This window comes from Pezoporus occidentalis, unplaced genomic scaffold (assembly GCF_034315485.1).
Source record: "Pezoporus occidentalis ecotype Australia unplaced genomic scaffold, CSIRO_AGI_Poc_V1 ctg25, whole genome shotgun sequence".
NCBI classification, from domain to species: domain Eukaryota; kingdom Metazoa; phylum Chordata; class Aves; order Psittaciformes; family Psittacidae; genus Pezoporus; species Pezoporus occidentalis.
The window spans coordinates 6,203,995-6,225,404 of record NW_026914394.1 but is presented as its reverse complement, the minus strand read 5'-3'; the positions used below and the strand labels follow the sequence as shown (position 1 = coordinate 6,225,404).

Sequence of the window (21,410 nt, the reverse complement as noted above, 5' to 3'; positions counted from 1 at the left end):
ATACTGAGCTTTCTAACTGAGGTGACTTTATACTCATTTCCTTTCAATCATTGCCCTGAGTCCTAAGCAGTCAGTGTAAAGGTAAGAATTGCCTAAGATCCAAACTAGTCGTTGATGCAAGAGCACTGTGTCATGTTTCTACATAACCTGCCAGCCCAGTGTCAAACAGTGCTGATAAAACCACCGATGGGAAAACTTTTGATCCTTCATTTCACATTTGGGATGTCTAAATCATACCAATATATGAGTGGTTTGTGCTGCTGCATTTTCCCAACATAGAAGGCATCAGATTCAAGCCCTTGGGAGCAAATTCATCTCTGAGTGACTTAGCGCCTTTACTGGAAAAGCAAAGTTGACAAAAAGGCCACAGCTTTGCCACTCATTGTAGGGATTTTTCAGAGAACAATTCCATCTCAGTGCTCAAGGCAACCCGGCTTTGTTGTCTTCTTAAACAAAACCAGCCCATAGTTTCATTTTCAAGCAAAAGTGGTGAAAAAGTCATCCTTTGGCAAACATGCACACTAAAGAAAATACAGGACCAGATCTTCAGGTAGCATATATCAGCTCTGTTGAAGGAGCAGCACTGATTTACATCAGCTAAGTGTCAGACTTTAAATCACCACAGACATGCTGTTGAAAAACAAGCGTTTCCAAGAAGCAGAGCTCTAGCGGAGCAATTTCTTTCACTAAACCATGATTCCTTTCTACTCCCTCTTCCCATTCACATGTATATAGAAGTGACCCTTTGTGCTTTGAGGTTTTGTTGCTGTTGTTGTTTTTCATAATGCCCGATTCCTTCTCAGGGCTTTTTTCCCCCTGCTTTCCTTGTAGTGAAAAGCACACTAAAATGAAGCACCATTCGCCTTCCATCCACCCCAGGTTTTTGTTGTAGTTCATTAATAAGAGGGAGCTGTGGGCTCTCACTGCAGTCTCTGCACACAGTTCAATACTGTGTGTATTCCTGTGCTGAGATTTACATCTTACGCTCAAAAAAGCCCCTTAAATCAAGCACCCTATTAGCATCTTCTCCTGCTCTGGGTGCCCGGGAGATAAAATGCCTGTGTCCTAATAGTCAATTCATCACTGATTTTAAAGAGGACTAGCCTTCGCTTCTGTGTGAGCATCCTCTGCCAAACGGTTGTGTTCAAGCCTCTCTTTTTTGATCTGTTTAAGATTCTTCATCAGTTTGGGTTCACATTTCGCTGTGATGCTCGGCGTCTTTAGGCTTAAGCCTCCTCCCACGCAGATCAGCATATGGGTTTGCTGCAAACACAGCCCTGGCCAATATGCTGGGCTTAAAAATGTGACAGTGTCAACTTACAAAAGTTTCTTGGCACATATGTCAATACCAACTGCATGGAAATGCAAGGATCATGAGCTTTTAATGTGTTTTCCAAAGACAAATATAAATATTCCTGCAAGTCAAGCATACTTATGCAGGCACTTCCAGTAAATTTATTTCATGACAGGGTCACACAGCAGCAAAACCACCCGTGTGGGTTCTCCACCATCTCCTGTATTGCAGCCACTGCGAACTGGTGGGGCTCCCATCACCTCTTGTGGTGTGGGGGCATCTGCATTCAGGCAGCTGGAGCAATAGGTGTGGTTTTGCACACTGAATCCAGCATGCCTCCATACATATAGGAATGCAATACTGATCATCAATTCTTTTTCCCCAGGGTAAATCCATTGCGGGATCATGCCTGGAGTGCTTCTAGCCCAGCACAGACTTCAAACTGGTCTCGACCTGTGTAGAGCAATGTGGTTTTCAGCAGGCTTTGCTCTGCAGGTTGCTCCCCATGCAGGGCTCCCCACCGTGTTGCGGGGCCGGGTTGTTGCAGTGCCGGCTCCGCCGCGCTGTGCCTGACTGACAGGGACTCCAGTCTGACCAGCAGCTCCAGCGCCCATCCATCTTGCTGCCTGTAAACACATTAAAAAAAGGGGGAAAACCCAAGTATTCAGGTCTGAAGTGCAGTGACGTACTTTGGGTGGGAGCAGGGCAGGAGGGGTGAGCTGATTGCCACTGGCAGTTTGTGATTTGAGCGGGATCTCCTTGTCTGTACCACCCGTGCCCAGCATATGGGCGGCTGTTGAGATCAAGGCACTTTGAAGCCAGGGAAGAGGAAGCAGCATCACCTTCTTCAGACACCAATGTCTGTTTCTTCTTTTCTGCTTGTCTGAAAAGTTGTGGCTTGGTTTTCCTTTCCCAAAGGGCAGCTGAAAGCATTATATGCACTTTCTCACCCCTGACCAAGGCAGAGGGACAAAAGTCTCCTAACGCCATATAATCAGAGAATGGTTTGGGTTGGAAGGGACCTTAAAGCTCGTCTGTTCCCTGCCCCCTGCCATGGGCAGTGGCACCATTCACTAGACCAGGCTGTGTTGTGAAAAGTGCCCATCCTTTTGGAGATGGGTCATTTCAAGGCTTTTTCATTACAGTACAGACTGAGTTGTCAGGAGCGTTCGATACTATGGATTATGGCAGTGCTCCTGAATGATGAGAATGCTTGATAGCTGTCATTTACTGTCGTTTTTTATTTACTCAACTGGCCTTCATACCTGGCTCGGGCACTTTATTAATCCAGACAGCGCAAATGGATGTGTGTGCTCTTACTTTGGGCTGGGTGGAAAGCTGGGTTTCACATCTGCTGTAATGTCGTGCTTTAAAATCAACTAGGTTTGGTCTTAAATGAGTTTTGGAACTAAAGATTTGAAGCTAAAAGTTGCCCATGAGAGTGTGTCTGTCCCTGCCGTTTCTGAAATTGGGGAGCACAGGGGCTGGCCACCTTGGTAGGCTGCTTTGGGACCGGATCCCGAGCTTCCAAATCATGTAAGGCAGATTCCTTGGAACTGGAGACAACTTGAAGAACCTGGTGTTTTTAAAGAAGCCCACTTTGCAGTCACCGAAGCATGCTGTTGAGTTCAGCTCCATAAACCATCTCCCTCTCTGCTCTACCTCCTTATCTCAGCACAGCTTTGATTTTCCAGTGGTGAGACCCCTGTTTTGAGCACATGGTTGAAGGCCTCGAGCTCTGTCTGGTGGAATTGCTCTGAGGATGGACTTTTCCTGCCAGCTTCCTGTGCTGAGATGTGGAAGTTTTTTATCCTCACAAATCAGGACAAAAATACCCAGAAAGAACTATGCCATTTTTAAAAACAAAAGAGCATGATTCAGGGTAGGCTTTTTTGCCACCCATTTGATTTTCTTAGGATAGTTTATAAAGTGATAAAGAAAACATAAATAAACGCCTGTCATTTTGGAAAAAAAAAACTTTTTTTCTCCCTAAAATAGATGCTTCCCTTTAGTTAAAATGTTTCCTGGGAGGGAAGGTGGGAAATATGGCAATGTGGCATTTTTTTATTAGTAAAAGAGCATTTTTGGTGGCACGTTGCTTGAACACCAAGTCTGGCTCACTTAGGCTGACCCTCTCAGTCTCCCTTCACTCCCTGCCCATCAAGGTCTGTGGGTAACATGAGCAGCTGGGCTTGGCCTGGGTGCTGCTGCTACACCCCACATCAGCTCTTTGCAATGTATTGGTAAGTCTCCAGCTATTAAATACATCCTTATTTCCACTGATTTATTTATAATAAACACCTGAGCTGCTGATTCAGTCTCTTCTAGGGCTGCTTAGGAAAAGGCAACAAAAATGATCAGAGGCATGAAACGTCTCTCCTATGGAGACAGGCTGAGACTGCTGGGGTTGTTCAGCCTGGAGAAGAGAAGGCACTGAGGAGACCTTATTGCAGCCTTTCAGTACTTAAAAGTACTGAAAGAATGGCCTATAAGAAAGATGGGGAGAGACTTCTTAGCTTGGCCTATTGCAACAGGATGAGGGGTGATGGTCTTAAAAAGAGGGGAGATTCAGGCTGGATATGAGGAAGACATTGTTTACAGTGAGGGTGGTGAAACACTGGCAAAGGTTGCCCAGAGCGGTGGTGGATGTGCCATCCCCGGACACATTCCAGGCCAGGCTGGATGTGGTTCTGGGCAACCTGGTCTAGTTCAAGATGTCCCTAACTCATTGCAGGGGGTTGGACTAGATGAGCTGTGAAGGTCCCTTCCAACCCAATTCATTCTGTTATGGTAGCAGCAAAAAACAATGCAGAAGTGAAGGCTTGATTGATGCACGGATGGAAAGAGCAGTTGGTTAACCAAGGAGGGGAAAATCCTGTCCCTTTGCTGCCTTTTGCCCTCCCCTGCTGTGGGTACATGCATCTTACCTTGGCGCTTTGTCTGCTCGCAGGCAGGGCCTCTGTAACCTGGTCTACACTGGCAGAAACACGTGTCTCCCACCAAAACAGGTTCCCCATTGTTCTGGCATGGTCCGCAGCGGCAGGTGTTGAACTCCAACAAGTAATCATCCAAAGCCCGTTTCAGGTGTTGCCGCTTGGTTTCCACATCGCCGAGGTTGCTTCTACGGAGAATTTCATGGATGGGCTGCAGCTGCATAAGATGGAGATAAATAGCATGGGGACAGTTTCAGCTGAGCATTAACTGAGATGCTGCCACACCATTGGCAAAGAGCTGTGACACTGCTGGATAAACTCAGGGCTCAGAAAAACCCCATTTGTCTTCCTTGACAGCTCCATGTACATCATGCAAATGTGTTGCTACGACTGATGAGCATCAGAAGGAAATCACCGTTCCAAAACGTTCCTCATCTTAGAGGTCTGTGCAGGATTGGCTTTCCTGGACATGCTTTGGAGTTTCAGTGTGGATTCAAATGATAAGTTAAAACACCCCTGTAAGCCAATTTTTTGACTGTTTGCTTAGTGCTGTCCCAGTCTCAGGGATTCTTGCATGCTTTTTGCCTTTTTAAACCAAAGTGTTTTGCTAAGAGCTTTTTGGATATCATCAAAACCTAATGCCAGCCTACCACTAATGGTGACCAGATTGTGAATGCTGAGCGTGGAGAATTTTGCCTACATACTTTTTATCCTTCAATGCAGTGAAATAATACTGTGCCATCTAAAGCTTTAAGAATATATGCTCATAATAGTTCCAGTAGCAAAGTCTAGTTCTTATATACCATTCAGCAAAAATAGTCCAGTTTGGGCAACTGTAATTATAGCTCACCCAACTGAATATTAATATTAGAGTGAATATTAAGTCTAAAAGCTCAGGGCTGGACTGAAGTCCCATAGTTACATATGCCCATCCGTGCATCTGTGCAAATGCTTTGTGTATTGGTTAGGAATTGCTGGAAACTGGTCCCAGAGAGGAGCTGGGCATCGTCTCATTGCACAAGGTGCAGTGAGAGTGATTTGTGGGGCTTTGGGAAGAGCTCTTAGACAAATTTGCACAAGCCTGTTTAACAAACAAGAGGGAGGTGCCGATAAGAGCTGCTGAAGTGGACATGAGCGCTTATCGGCAGCTCCGCTTGCAGAGTGACTGCTGAGCTCCAGAGCAGCCAACAGAGAGGTCAGCACATAGTTTACTGGAAAACTGCAGTAAGTTTTGCCCAGAATTGATGGGAACTTGTGCAGAAAGGTGAATAATCTGCATCTGAAATAACCTGCCTATCAGGGCTTTCTGCCTGCGAGGTGCTGCCCAGGAAGGTTTGCAGAGTCCTTCTTGCCCTGCTAATAGCACAGATAATTCCTGATTCCGTTGTTCTTTCTCCCACCCTTTGTCAGAGCCAGGAGCAGGTGTGCTCTCAAATGAAGATGAGAGGGATGGAAGTGGCAGTGTGTTTCTTTGACTGAGGTCCTCCCTCTGCACCCCTACTGCAGACTAGCAGTTGTAGCATCTCAGGGTAGATGTGGTGCTCCTGACCACAGCCAAGGAGTTATGCTCGGCTCCTCACATCTCTGCAATCTCTACTGCTGGATTGTTAGTTTGCTCTTCCGTCTCCCTTTCCATCCCCTCTGCTTGCACCCATCTCCTCCCCATCTATAGGATGCTTCAGAGATCTTTGCCCTTTGGAGAGGCAAGACTCCTTCCTCAGCCTGCTGTGAGTCCCCTTCTTATAAAGGAGGGCAGGCAGCATCAAGGGGAATAATAAGGATGAATACAACCTCGGAGAGCCATTCATTGGGAAGCTGTTTGGGAACACATCAAAAACTTAACTCGGCACTAATCCAGCATTAAGCTCCTTGTCAGTCTCCCTGTGGATGCAGTCGGTGGGAGATGTACTCCCCATTGTGAAATGAATAAGAGGTTACCAGATCAGTGGCCCATTACATTTAATCTTGTTCTGTGATGGGATCACAATAAAAATACGAAATGATCTGCTCGACTACACTTTCATTCCTTATAGTGGCAGAGTTTCTTCAACTGCAGAAAAGCCTTACCTCAAAATCAATAACAGCAGGATTATATTTTAATGACCTTCCCCAGTGACGATACATATTGCCATCCCAACTGTTTAAGAGTCCTCCGCTGTAACTGCTATCTCCACCTCTAATCCGGGGAATAATATCTTCTACAACTGCACTGTTGCTCTCAGCATCTGAAAAGTTGAATTAAAGCCGTATTATTTAGTTATCGTTTCCACACATAGACTAGAAACTGCTTAATGGAGGGGAGATCAGTTGTGCAAGGAGCTGTCAGAGAGCGGCACTGATGCTGCCTCTTGGAATCAATGGGAGCTCTGGGGCTGTCTGTAGCTGGTTAAGGGGTTTACAAATCTGAGGCTTCATAGCCTCTTTGAGTACTTTTATAGTCAGTTTTGACTTCTTTAATAGTTGCCATGTTGCCCTTATCCTCCATGCCCAGTCTGTCGTGGGTATAGGGACTGAGGCGTTCCCCACTGCCTCTATTTACATGCATTTCTAATCCAGGTATTGCTATCTTAGTTCCTCCTCTTTCAAGAGCAACCAGGACTCCTGGAGACTTGGACCCAAAGTTGCTTTGGTCCCATGACTGGGCCTGAGCCATGACTGGGGATGGCACCAGAGCTCCCTTCTTTGAACCCTTGTGTTACCCTACTTGAATGTCCATGCCCAAGTGACCAAAAGAAGTGATGCAAGATGCCTTGGCAAGACATCTGCCCTGATATCCTACCTGTTTCCAGAAATCTTTTCTTTGCACAGTCAGAGGATGATATGGATGCTCCCAAAAGCGCTTTATTCATGCTGCCTGTAAGGCCAATCGACCAGCCCATGCAGGCACTTATCTCTTCAGCTCTGATGTCTGCAAAACAGAAAGGAAACCAGTAAAATCAGTGACTCATTCTGAGTGGAAGCATAGGAATTTTCTCATTTGTGGGGCTTTTTGTTTGTTTTTTTCTATGAACAAAGAAAATATTTGGTTATCTGCATGGCCTGTTTTTCAAAGTCAAGAGCTATTCTGGGCAGAGGACAGCCTTGCAATGGAAAAGTCAGTGTTTAATTGGGGTATATCGGGTCCATCGCATGATAGATGAGTAGGGAAGTGTCCTTACTGTAAGAATCGTGTCCTTGGGAAGTATTAGAAAAAAGAAAAGACATCAACACAAGGCTTTAGGCATGTATTTCCTTATTTGGTCTATTTATTTAAAAATACAATTTTTGTTTTAATTGTTATTTGAAAGCCTACCTCAGAATTAGGATAAAGCTGGGAACAGCAGCTGAACTTGATAGATCCTCACTGATCTTCCTCAACTCAGGATCTGACCCGTGTATTAGTGGCTTAAGTAGCTTCTCGACTAGCAACTTGCAGTAGGTTGCTGTGTGTTGAGAGCTGCCGAAGCCTTCCTGCCTGCTGCTGGGCTGCTGCTGCCAGCACTGCCACATACATCACGAAAATATGTGACTGGAGACCCATGAAGCAACTGCAGAGGGGAGAGGGGAACTAATGAGGTGGTTTCACCAAGGTAAGCAATGTGCATATTTCATACAGCCCGGGTTTATGTACACACTTTAGTGTGCTGCGAATATAAGGCTGTCTTCTTTAATAGTTAAAAAATCCATTGATTTCAATAAATACAGGTATTGTAAGTAATAGGTAACTTTTATGTTGCCCTTCTTGTCAGAGGGCTTTAAAGTGTTTTACAAAGCAGCCCTGTGATCAATACCACAGTATTGAAAGGGGGGCAACAGAGGTCATCGGGATTTGTATATCATGGCTTAATGGTCTAAAGATTGACCCTACAGCCAAGCCCCACTGTAGAGTATTGTCTGCTGAACTGCCTCACCCCAGCACTGGGGAGCAGTGGCTTGCCTTGCTTATGTTTAAAATACTGGTAAAACACCCATAGATCTGTTTCTGCACACCCTGCAGAAGAGGCTGGCTGGAACCATGTGGGGCATGGATCTGCTCGTTGGCTCTCCCAAAGGGTGGAGGTGCTCCTATAGCCCCTGAGAGAAGGGGCTACAAGTCCTGGATTCAAACCTGTGAGAGCTGAAACATGCTCAAGACTTCAGGGGGAATTACATCCCATTGCAAAACTGGGCTCTTGAGAAAGATTAAATGTGTAGCACTCGATTACTGCTACTAAACTGTTCAACAGTTGTAAACACAGTGGGTAAAGTTCATTCACCCAAAGCAACATGAGGGATTGCTTATCTTGGTGGTGGAGTAGCATAAAATTAAACTTGAGGAACACCCTGATTAATTGATTTGCCATGGTTCCCGGTGAGTAATTATGTTCAGCGAGGCTCTGTCAATACAATTTGCTATTGGTTGCAGCAAGATCGTGTCTTGATAAATGACAAGTGGTTATCACTGCAAAAGGGTGGCCATAGAAAATATTGGCACTGGAGGGGGGAGCCCTGGTAGCGTTTTTTATATGATATAATTTGCAATAGTTAAATGTGCTCGACTGATAAGATTTACTGCTGCATTTTGAATTAATCAGAATATATGAAGACTCTCTCTAATTTACTCTGTGCGTAATGTTTCTCCCATAAATGTTCTTGTAATGTGTGAGCACATTATGCTGTTTTCTGCTAAATAATAGAACCATAACAATCTATTTTAAAAACAAGTAATGAAAAATATTGATGGCAGAGCAACGAGGGACTTCATTCTGACACATGTATTTATTTCACTCATGACCACATCCATGCAAGCCCTTGCAGCCTGAAAGCTAGAAATGGGTCTTGCAGCAAAACAGCAGTCCTAAGCTATGCACCGGTGAGTTGTGGTCTGTTCTTGGGTATTTAAACCCAGAAGGTGACTTCATTTTTATGCTTAAAGTCCAGCTTATGCCTATACTTAGATAGATGCTCAGCAACTGCCCAAGCTGCCTCTTGTTTAGGGAGGGATCAGCCTAGGGATCTTTTTCCTGGGCATGTGCTTTAGTCACTGGTATAAGAAAGGAATGCTTTCTCTTCCAGAGCATTTAATACATAGACTTATGGGCTAGGTGGGCTCTAAGGAAGCAGTGGTTGATCCAAAGAGCAGGTGCCATGCTTCTTAGCCCTGGTACATCTCCAGGCATCTCCAGAGCTTCAAGCTCATCTTATGAAGCTCTGATTTTAAGACCTGAGCACTTACATCCTGATCCTGACTATTCCTCAGAGAAGGCAGATAATCCTCTCACACACACAACCTTCAAACATGGCTGTGATTGCCATTAGAGAAATCAGGGCTTTTTACTAAATGCTCTTAGACAGGGGCATATCAGCCAGTGCAGGTGGGAGTCCTTCTGGGTCTGCTGTGTGTCCTAGAGTGCTGCTGACTTGGTATATGTGGGCTTTCTAGCAGAGCCTGGGTTAGATGAATGTTACGGAAGCGTGCTTCATTAGAATGAAAATTACATCATCTCCACTGGGGCACATTTTTGTCTTTTGCTGAACTTCAACATCCTTCTTTCCTAAGATAAGGCATCTCGTAGCAGTAAATCTCCTCCTTATATACACAGCAAGCACAAGATGAAGTAAAATAATAGCCTCCCTCCGCATGCTCTGGATTCATTCTTCCTCTGAAATTGGCAGTCTGCTTCCTTAAGACTTGCTTGCCAAGATCTTGTTCACTTCTACATCACTCACTCTTCAAAGTGAATGAATGGTGTGAAGAGGCATCATATTTCCAAATAATAGTTCAGGGACTTGATGAAAATCCTCTCAATTGGTAATTTCTTGTGCAAAATTGGCCTGGTTAATACTCAGTATGGAGTGTACAGTTATCTAAAGTGCTGCTGGTACCAAACTGTTTCAGACCAGGAGCAGAATCTGGGGCAGAACCATGGAAATTAATGGAATTACAGCAGTTTGTACCAGCTGCAGCAATTTTCACCTCTTGTCCATGATCATGATTTTCTTTTGCATTAATGTCCAGCCTAGACTTACCAAGGAGCCTTACCCTCCACAGAATGGAATGATGTTCCACAGGGGAAGTGGGATCTATTGTATTGTCAACACCTTCGCAAAACTTGTTCATGTTCTAAAGTAAGATACTATTGTTCTGCATCTTATTTTTCGGATTAGGAAAAATGTTATGGTTTGGCTCACCACTAATGCCTATTCTTGTGTTGTAGACAACTGTGGTGGATGTTTTATGTAACTGAGATTTAGAGGTATGGCTTTTCAGCCTCATACACTCCAATATGTTGAGAACTGGAGCTAACAGAGGTCTGTTAGTCTTCAGATGTGGCAGTAACCAGAGCAAAGTGGCAGAGGTATTGCCAACTGCAGTGTTTTCTTTCCATTTACAGGAAATTGAAACCCTCGCTATCAAGATGCTGAAACAAGAGCAGGCTAACTTGCTTTAGTCTGAATGAGTTTGAAGTCCTTGAACATGAACAATGACTGTAAGAAACAGGAGAAGTTTAGAGAAGTGACACTGAAAGAAAGGGAGAAAATGCTCAGGTTCCTTCCTAAACTACCAAAATCTCACCCAGATTCTTCTGAAATTAGATCAGGAAGCACATTTTGTGACACTCAAGCTTATCCCCTGCTTTCTGGCCAGTAGTGCATCCATCTCATGAACAACATGCAGATACCTCTGCCTCACTCCCACTGTGCCTTTTTGGGCTTGCAATGCATATGTGTCTATCCTGTGATGGAACAGGCCAGCCAGCTCAGCAAAGAGATGCCAATGAGCACCCGCTCTCCCAGGGCTCAGGGAGAGAATGGCAGGTGGGAGCAACCAGAACCAGATGAATTACTCTGGTGGAGTGGACCCACACCATGGTCACCAGGTTGGAAATGCCTGGCTTTGAGCAGGATGTTGTGAATAGAGAGTATTTTGTCATTTTCTAACCTTTTCTTCTCATTTCTTCCTTGTTAATGACAAGGATGTACTCAAAGATGCCTCCCATAGTGCCAGATGTCATGAAATGGGTACCATAGTCATCGATGAACCTGGCGTACATGCCATAGTTATAGGTGTCTGGAAGCTCCTGCAGGGAGAGCAACACATCTTCATCCAAAACAATGTTGTCCCTTCTCATCTTGAAACGGGCTGTCTGCACCTTTGTCACACCTCTAATGAAACCAACCTCCTGCAGGCGAAGAAAAGAAGAGCTGCCATTCAACATACGTTTTAAATTAAAATAAAATAGAAGTAATTTCTGGTCTATAGATTTGCAGAAGAAAGCCTGAATCTCTGACTGTCAGTGTATGTTGAAGGCAGGGAGACAAGCCCAGGTTTAAATGAAATTGGTGGTAACTCTTTTAGAGTGCATCTTTCTTGCATGCTGTGTGAGGTGAAGGGCAAAGCCATGGGTTTGGGGTTTTTATGTGTGCATATGATCAGAATCAGGCTCCACATGATTCCCCTCCGTCCTCCATTTCTGCTATTCCTTTTTCCTGTTTTCCTTTCCATAGTGTTAATTCCCTTTTGCCTTTTTCACAGCCTTAATCAGTGATGCAGGACAAAGGCTCAAGACAAGCCCAGCCCAGCACTGGAGGAGGAAGATGCTGATTGTGGGAGGATTGCCTGGGTATGCCACCAGCTCCACGACCCCTCTTCTAGAGGAGCCATTGACTCGACAAGGCTCCAGTGGAACCAGAACAGCCCTTTAAATGATTCCTCCAATAATTGATCATCGTTTTGCTGTAAACATCGTGTGAGTCTAGACAAGGGCACAGTAAATGCTATAATGGTGCCCATTTCAAGCAGCTTTTAAGGGCATTTTAACTCAGAACACTATCAAAGTAATTCTTCTTTATCGTTTTCTGTCAGCAGCCACAAAAGAAATAGAGACAGAGCATGGTAAATGTGGGAAATGCCAGCCTTCATGCTATTAGATCGGAAAGAGATCGCCACAGCTGGTCCATGATGTAAACCCACTATGAGAAATACACCCTATTACTGGGTATCCTCTTTTCAGTGTGCTATTTTAACCGCCCATAAAATGTAGCATATTTCAGCATCATAAGGCAGCTTGTATTAATTTGAACAAAATATATGTGCTACCAGAGATCGTTCCCTGAAGACAACTGTTTTGATCAACATCTTGGTATTTCCTCCTCCCTCATCGTCACTTTAAGCATTTTTTTATTTATGGGCTTAATGTAGCCATGAAACAGGATGGGGGGAGACGACATGTGTTGTGGTGCTTCGTAATGCAATTTTATTCCCACTCCCGGTTTGCTAAACCATAAGAAGAACAACAAACAGGATTACTAACGATGATACATTTGCAATTACATGAACAAATTAAGGTACAATTACTATGTGTTAAAAAACGCAATTGAGAGAATCAACTGACATAAGTTACAGCCAGCCCATGCGATGCACAGATGACACAACTGGAGCATTATGCATCACTGATTTGTTACTTTTCTTTTACCTTTGTAGCATATTGTGTGAAATTCTTCAGGGATCCTTTGCCACCCGATAAAGTGAAGCCCAGGTCTAACTGGAACGCTGATCCTGTAGACCCGATTCCAATGGTAAAGCCTTTTGTTTTGGATTTATCGCTTTTAAGGGCCTCAAGCAGATCCTTTGAATCATCATAAAACTCAAAAGTGAATCCAGAATCAGCATGAGCCTAAAGTGAAAGGAGCAGAGATGAATTTTTAGGTACTTCTCTTTATTTTTAATCTCTATTTCTTTAAGGAGCTAATGGTGCCTCTGTTGAAGCCTGTGATGGTCCTGACAGCACCAACACTGACTGCAGTGAATGTGGAATAAAGAATTAAGTCACATGCAATTTCATTTGGAAATGTGTGAGAAGTGTGGATAAAGCTTCATCCATCTCCAGGCAGGGGAAAAGCTTGTGTTTAGCCAACTCAAAACAGTGCCATTACAGCCAGAGCTGGTAATGGTACTTATTTAGCTAGCTTGACACTTCCCATTATAAAACCCTCCTTCCAGTTCTTTACAGCTCTGCCAGATCCTAACGATTTGGAGCGAATTTTTTGTCTCCAGCTTGCTTCTGGATGAATTTATTTAGGAAAAGAAATTCAACAGCAGTGATCCAGCCGCTTGCAATGGCAGCGCTAGAAAACAAACATTGTCTTGCCTGTGGTTTAGAGCACTGACCTTTTCTTTGACAGCTCTACTCTGCTGGCATGTGGAATTGAGCAGCCTTGCTGAATCCAGGCTGTGCCATTTGCCATCTCTATAAAAAGCCAGTTAAATAATTACCAACACTGAAGAAAGCATCTCACATTAACGTGACTTCCTAGACCCAGCAGGTAGACACTCCTAAGTCAAGATGCATATGGGGCACGCTCAAGTGTTCCTCAGTGCCTGACCATGGTGCAAAAGTGGGCCTTCCATCACTAGGAGCCGGTAAGGGTCAGGAGAAAATATGGTTCGTTTGGTGGGTCTGTCTGGATTCAAACTGGGGAATAAGAGGCGCAGGGAACTGTCTGCTGGGAAGGGAAAGCCACTTGATTGAACCTGTGGCTGTAATATTCCCTTGGAATAATGTGTTCTATTCATTCATGTCAAAAAGCATGATAAACGTTTAACAGTGTGGCCAAGGCACCCACTTAAGACATGGGAGCCCCAGGTTGAATCCTTGCTCTACTTTAGTTCAGTCTCCAATATCAGATACGATCCCACAAAGTATAGGCATTGTGATACATGGCAATGGCTTTCAGGATCTCTGTCTCACTCAGAATTTGGATTTATGTTCCTTGTAGCCATGCCAAAGGCTTAAAATGCTTTCAAAGATAGAACCAGTAGCATTGTTCCCATTTTACACATGGCCAAATTCATCCCTAGAGAGGCAAGTGGCTTGTGCAAGCGCTACAGTTCATTAATAGCAGAATTTAGAGAAAACCCATTTATCTTGGCTCTTACTAGGCCAGAGTAAGCAGTGGCAATGCCTGGGTGATAAAGCATGTTAGTTCCTTGATGTGCCATAAAATAGCATTTATATCATCGATTGCCTGTTGTCTTGGGGACAGCTTGGGTACCTGGAAAGACAACCTATAGTGAATGACAAAATATACCTAACATCTTTGTGGGAGGTTTAGCTGGGAAAACATTGCTAAATCTGATCACCCAAAGGACTTACTAGGAACTGGTATACGTGGAAGTTGTAAGGTTTGCGGAAATACTTCTCGTCATCTCCATAGTACAGACGTTCACATGCAGCATCGTACTTCAGCTCCCGCCACTCTCCGTTGTAGATATATTCACATTGGCCTCCAAAAAAGTTAGGGTCATATATGTACTGTCTCCCTTCCTGCGTTAGGATATTGTATCTGGGAAAGAATTAACGTTCAGGAAGTTACCCATAGCTCCAGTTTTATTTCCTCAACAGCCTCTGTCACTGTTTCTCTTCTCCTCACACTACAAGTTGCCTATCCTCAGGTCTCTGCCTTTGGATAGCACCTAAAATCTTTGGGTTTGTTATCTCCTTGCTATCTGCTTCTCAAAGCGAATGGGACACAAAGAGCCATTTTATTTCCAAACATTGGTTTGGACTCATATGCTAGAAATGGAAGAAACCAGTAAAGGTGTCCAGTCTACCCCAGCAAGTGCAGTTATGGAAGTTCCAAGGTCCTGGAATTCCTCCAGGTTCCCCGTGGGCCTAATGCATCTCACTGTCACAAAGTGTTTCCTGGCATTCCCTGTAATTGTTTTCTATCTTAATTTCATCTTCTTCCCTTTAATAATGGCCCTGTTTCTCAGGGGAGTTAGCACCCTCCCTAGACTTGCAGTCTGCTTGTGCTTTGCCAAGTCTCTCACTTCTTATTTCCTTATGCCTCTTTCTTCCTGCTCCTCAGCCATCACAGCTGGTGCCCTCTGAAATCTGCCTATTACTTAGTATTCCCTGTAATTCCATGGCTCCAAACGAAAGCATTATTCAAACTAGACAGCAGCATTGCTCCTCACAACAGGGAGTTTTTAATGGACAGAAGTATTTACCCTGTGTATATTCACGTGGAGCTCAGGCTCTCGGCCTTGAATTGTGCTCTGAAGTCCTAATTCCTGTAGTTAAACCTTCTCCTTAAGAATGAATGCCACCAGGATGCTGCATCTCCAAAGTCTACTGTTTGCTTTAATAGATTGCTTTTAACAACTGGAAAAAGCTGTGAGATAACTGGGATATATTTTTGCAGGAGTATAAAGAGGGCATCACAAGTATGGAGTGGCGGGGAGAGGCCAAGGTCAGATAAGTAAATCCAAGACAGAATTTGAAAGAAAAGCTGGGATGAGCCCTCCTGCTTCCCTCATTGCTACCCATGGTTGTGCAGGACAGTACCTCTCCTCTAGGCTTTGTACAGCACCTTATCAATTCATGGAGCATTGCAATTACTAAGGAAATGCAATATGAAACACTTAATCCTGTTTTGATTGTGAGAGTAGCAGGTATTGATTAATCACCTACCCCTGGACTGCTTTTTCAGACCCTGGGACTGGGAACAGATGTTCACAAGGGCTTTCAATATCTTCATCCTCACAGTTATCCTCGTCGGACCCATCTCTGCAGTCTGACTCCCCATTGCACACAAGATGTCGTTTAATACAGCGACCTAAAGGGCACAGATACAGGTGATCTCACTTTCCTGCCCTTCAGAAAACCTTTTCAGCAGCTTGCACTGTTTGTGCTGTTCTCCACCCATATCTTGGGGCCACAAGAAGTCCCTCTGGGTGTTAAACACAGGGCTTTTACACTGGGAGCTTGATTTCCTCATCTCCTTCAGGGCAGGTTTTTCTTTGCAAACTGGAGTGAGCACAGCTCAGAGTCCAAGCTGACTGCTCCCATGGGATTCCATGGAGTGGGAGTCAAATCAAGGTCACATCTCTGGCCTGATTTTATTATCTAACATCATGCTCTTGGAAAGGAGCTGCAGGAAGCAATAGCTTCTCCACTTGGCTCGGGGAAATCAGCTCCATCTGGTTAAAGTGCAGTTTTGCTGCCTCTTCCCTTTGCTGGAGGTATTTGGGAAGTTTATTGCAGTAATTATAGCTCAAGAATGGATGTTTGCAGGAAGGGCAACTTGGAGGTGCTTTCCCTTCTGGGGGTGAGGAGGAAGCCTTGACATGACATTTGTGGGCAGAGGGAACTGCTCCTGCTACACTTGCTACCATGGAGCAAAGAAATCTGGAGAGGGGCTTTTTACAAGGGCATGTAGTGACAGGACAAGGGGGAATGGCTTTAACCTAAGAGAGGGGAGACTGAGATGAGCTCTTAGGCAGAAGCTCTTCCCTGTGAGGGTGCTGAGGCACTGGCACAGGGTGCCCAGAGAAGCTGTGGCTGCCCCATCCCTGGCAGTGTTCAAGACCAGGTTGGACACAGGGGCTTGGAGCAAGCTGCTCTAGTGGAAGGTGTCCCTGCCTGTGGCAGGGGGCTGGAACTGAATGAGTTTTAAGGTCCCTTCCAACCCAAACCAGTCTGGGATCCTATGGTTCTATGATGACCTGCTCTAGCTGATGCACTGGTCACAGAGCTGGCATGTAGTTCTAAATGTCAGTAGAATTTTCATTAAATACTCAAGATGGGAGCTTGAGCCATTTGTGTAAAACCAGAAATCTGTCAAGGCTAGTGAAACTTTCAGTGAACAGCCGTATTACATCCCAATCCTCAGAGCTGGGCATGGCTAAAAATAAACAAATCACCCCAACAGATTGCTCGTTGGATTTATGATTGAACTATGTCTTTTGCAAGGAGAGAAAGTGGTGTGTTGTGGGTGCGTTGGTGCCCATGGAGGGAAGTGCGAGCATGTAGCACAGCAGTTGGAGCAGAATATTTCTACTCTCTTTGTTCCACTGAAAAAAATTAACCTTTTCCATGTCATACAGCCTTCTTTTCTAGCTAAATCTGAGTAGAACATGGGTGGATTTCTATAAAAGTGGGGGAAAAAAAAACCCCAAATACAGGGAAATTTGCTGCTTTCTCTTGCACCAATTCCCCATCCTGCTGGCCGGTTGGCAAAGCTCTGCCCATGGTAATACCATGGACAGGTCTTACCCTAGGTCTGTCCACCCAGGACCAAAACCTCTTTGGCAGAAGCTTGTGCTTGGTTCACTCACCTGTTTCCTCACACTGAAAGTCCTTCTCACAGCTGGGGGGTCCAGTGCATGTTGTCTCGGTACGGCAAGCTTGCTCATCCCAAAGATGCCCTGCGCATTGCCGCCCTGCAAACCGCGCCGGCTGCACCAGCCTCCGGTACCGGTGCTGAACCCCACAAGAGAGAAAAACATCATCAACGCCTAACTTACATCCCACCAAGACATCACCTCCACAGGCTATAAAGCAATTGAAACTATTGCTTTTATCTATATTATTATTCTTTTTGTGGCCCAAAGACTTTGTACATGAGAAATGGAGGAGAGGTGGCAGAGAGGTGGAAGTGCAGGAGGTTTGCTTGAAGTTCACACAAGTGAATGCTGAAGGGGCTGGAATAACTGGGTTTAAAAATCTTTTCCCTGTTTTATACCTTAGAAACAATACATATATTTTCCAGTTATACGTGCTTTGTCCTGGAATGTAACGGGCTCAGATGGACACAGACACTAATTGCAGCCCTGATCCCACACTATTTCTGATGGATTATTAATGAGTATTGCTGCTCTTGAGACTAGGAAATAAAAGGAAAGAGGGAAATGCCAAATCATTTACTGATTATAAGCACAGGAGCAAAAACTGCAGGGATATAAACTCAGTGAGAAAGCAAAATTATGTCAGGTATTTGAAAAGAAATTCTTGAATTATGAAGATGTGAATGATATAAAAAATTAAGAACAGGAGCTGATGAATGAAGGCCGCTTCTAATTTCTTTTCATTGGAATATTTGCATTAAGAATCAGCAGATACTCAATTAAATCTGAGATAGAAAAGGAAGAAAGTCTTGGGCAAATATTCTGGCTGGATTCTTCCACCATTTGCCTTGATTTTGCATCTTGATGCTCTGCTGCCTTAAAGGAATTTATTCCCCAGTTTACACCAGGGTAAGAGTCTCTTTAGTAGAGGAGCATCTCCATCATATTTGGATGAGTTTACTAGATGCTTCAGAATAATGAATATGTATAATATATATAATTAATGTGTGTACATCCTCATCACAGACACATCTGAAGATAAATGAATACATTACTGTGGAGTCTTACTTTTTTCTCTTGGCAAGGAAAGCAATCAGTCCATTCTGACCACTGGCTCAGCTGACAGTCAACAGGAACTGGAGAATTAACATCTCTGCTGCTTCTTCTAAGGAGGGGAAGAGATAGCAGGAAGGTCTTTGAAGTTGTGTCTTAAGGAGGGGTGGAGAGTAGCAGGGAGAAAACGATCAGTGTGTGGGTTTCCACTGGGAATCTAGTTTGTAGGAAATGGGAAGTATTGCTTAGCAGAGTGGCTGTGCTACCCGAGATGCTCCATCTGAGTACTCATAATCAGAATGGGTCAGGGGCAGCAAGTGCAGGACCTGAGGATTTTGGGTTGGGTTTCCGGCTCTCCCAAGAGATCCTCGCCCTTCCCAATAAGTAGATTGCAATAAAACCGATGTATATCCAAGACCAAACACACTGGGTAAATAGAAGGAATGTCAAGAACAGACAGGTTTTAAGGAAAGGCTTCTTTTTGTTCTTTCTTCTCAGAAGCACATCAGGAACTCCAGAAGCGATGTTTTGTTACCTGGGGCCTGTTCTGAAACCTACTGAATCGGATTCGCAGAGGCTTTGTGGAGTGGTGGGAATGGCTGCACCAACAGTGCTGAGAAGGGAAGGTAAAAAGCCACATTAACTATGAGAATTTGTTGGTCGACTACTTCTAAAAGGAAACGTAAATTCTGAGGAAAGTAACTAAAAGGAGATTATAAAAGCAGAAAATGGCAAGGGTTCTATATCCAGAATCCCTTGGATCAGACTCTCTTCACATACACTGAATACCACTATACAACAGCAAGAAAATACTTCTCTTGCCTCCCAGCCCAGAGTTTATGAGCTCTATTTCTGCCCCTACTCCTACAGTCTTTCTTTGTATACTGCCTTTCTTTGTCTTGAGGAGCAATCTGTGGCTTGCTAATACAACTCTGCATTTGCCACAGCCTTTGAAGCATTTTGAGGGGTTATTCTGAGCCAAATGCTGTTATTAGTAGTATTATTACTATTATTTTGGTGATTAACTAATGAGCAATCTGTTTTACTTACAAGCCTGCAGTCCAAAGAGAAATATTGATAATTACTAGAGGTATAGGGCACAATGGGGATTCCTCAGAGGCTGTAGAAGAGAGACTTACTAAATGAAAGCCACAACAGCTCAGCAAGGGAGCCCGTGGATGCAGGTAAGTGTGTGAGATAAAACCCCACCGTGGCTCCAGGAAAACAGCAGGAGCCTGCAGGCAAACACGGAGCTGGAGGACACGCAGGTATTGATGCCTTTTTGCTCTGACAGTAGGATTTGTGGGCTGTATCCTTCAGCACTTCACAAAGTGCTTAATTGGCTCACCTTCGATCGGGTTTTACATTTACCTCTTCATTATTCTGCCTTGTTTGATAAGTTCATCAAACATCAAAAATGTCATCTTTGTTCATTTTCTAAAGGGATTATCGGAATAAGCCTTCATAATTAAGTGTATCACTACCCCTTTTTTTCCTCCCTTTCCGTCTTCTCCTTGTCTGCATGTTCCAATTATCACTGATACCCTTTTTGATCCTTCTAAATCATATTTGCCTTTAGAACAAGGCTGAAATTAATAACTGTAGGGAAAAAAAAAACAACTGTTTTCCTATCATAACACTATTGCTTTAGAAAAGAAGTAACTTGTTTATTCCCTTCCTTCAAAGCCGAAGTGAGAGTCCTATAGGTTAATAATACTGTCTGGGGAAAAAACCTGAGGCATGATGCTCTGGCTTGGATTGCAGATTGGGTTATTCCCATGCACTTGTTAACTTCCCATTGGCAAATGCAACATAATTATAATGAAAAGGAATACAAAAAATATTCACTCGTAAATCATCCTGTATAGGGAATTAATTTCAAGTGCCCAAACCCAGTATGGTAATTTTGGTAAGGGAGTTTAAGAAGGCTTAATAGTCATCTGTGAAAGAAAAACCATTGTGCAAACAATTCCTATAAGAAGGAATTACGATGCCTAGCTTGGGCTTTGGACAACTGCCAACATGTTTTTTCCCTGGTAGCTCTTTACAGAGAGCACAGTGTGCACATGCCTCATGTCAGGACAAAATTGATGGCCTGATTGACTTGTCTGTAATCTCTATATGTAAAGTTGGGGGGGGGAAATGGACTTACCTCTGGGAAGGCAATGCCTCGAGCTCCCTGTGTGCTGTAGCTGTGGCCTGACTTGCTGTTAAAGCCAGCGAGCATATAGACAGAATCAAAGGAGAAAGCTGACACGGGCCCCACCACATGGTTTCTCCATAGGTAAATGTTTGCTATAGATTAGCTGCAGATCTTTAGGCTTCAGGATGCTGTGGGGCAAGCACTGCTAGAAGCAGCATGGAGGCCACTGGACTCCAAAACACTGAGGTAAATCATTGACAATAACACAGATCAAATCACAAAGAATCAGGACACATCCTGGAGGCCTTTGCCCTTTTGGAAAGAAATTCCCAGTTTTCTGGAAGGGGAATTTATTAAGCTGTGTGACTGTTTCCACATTAAAGTTAATCAAGTCCTATTGCAGCAGTGTGTTTCTTGTCCAGCCTGCACCCTCCTTTTAATCTGAAGGAGGAGGAAACTCATTTTCTTTCCCACAGTGACTTAACTGTAATCTTGGTGTGTCTGGTTGCTGACCAGGGAAAAGCTTCCCGGGACAGCAAATCGAAGTTCATCATTAAATTGTGTTATGAGGAGCACGCATCTTCCAGATACATCGAAGTGATGTCAATTCAGCTCCTTCCCACTTGCCATAGCATCCCATCTCCAAAGCTGATGTGAGTTATCACTTGACTTTTGGATGGTCCTACATAGTCAGGTATCTAAGTCTTTGTTTTCTAAAGTGATATGGGGTGAGGAAGAAGCCCCCTAAATCTGAAACTGTGTCTAACCCATATGCTGTGCAAACCCATCTGTTAGTGGTGGCTCTAATGCTTTTAGGTGGTTGGAATCTTGACACGGAAGTAGTGGATGTGCACAAGTATAAGAAAGCAATAGCGGAAAATCAACACCGTGGGTTGT

General features: G+C 44.1%; 1 protein-coding gene across 2 annotated transcripts; it reads right to left on the bottom strand.

Moving 5' to 3' along the window:
• Positions 1–1,429: 1,429 nt before the first annotated feature.
• On the bottom strand, positions 1,430–20,774 carry C8A (complement C8 alpha chain). Of its 2 annotated transcripts, XM_062623129.1 has the most exons (11): positions 20,523–20,774; positions 18,386–18,482; positions 17,309–17,453; positions 15,663–15,807; positions 14,343–14,532; positions 12,663–12,863; positions 11,129–11,369; positions 7,007–7,135; positions 6,295–6,452; positions 4,222–4,444; positions 1,430–1,920 (listed from the first exon to the last, which is right to left on the bottom strand). In XM_062623129.1, the coding sequence occupies exons 1-11, from the start codon at positions 20,639–20,641 to the stop codon at positions 1,769–1,771; spliced, it is 1,800 nt and encodes a 599-aa protein (XP_062479113.1). In that variant the 5' UTR covers positions 20,642–20,774; the 3' UTR covers positions 1,430–1,768. The 2 variants fall into 2 exon arrangements, with proteins under 2 accessions (XP_062479113.1, XP_062479114.1); XM_062623130.1 differs by lacking the exon at positions 18,386–18,482 and having other exon boundaries at positions 20,523–20,752.
• Positions 20,775–21,410: the final 636 nt, after the last annotated feature.

Coding starts and splice junctions, on each gene's coding strand:
- C8A (XM_062623129.1), bottom strand. CDS start 20,641: ATGTGGTGGGGCCCGTGTCAGCTTTCTCCTTTGATTCTGTCTATATGC. Junction 15,808..17,308: donor CTTTCAGTGTGAGGAAACAG/GTGAGTGAACCA, acceptor TGTGCCCTTTAG/GTCGCTGTATTAAACGACAT. Junction 1,921..4,221: donor CGAGCAGACAAAGCGCCAAG/GTAAGATGCATG, acceptor ATGTGTTTACAG/GCAGCAAGATGGATGGGCGC.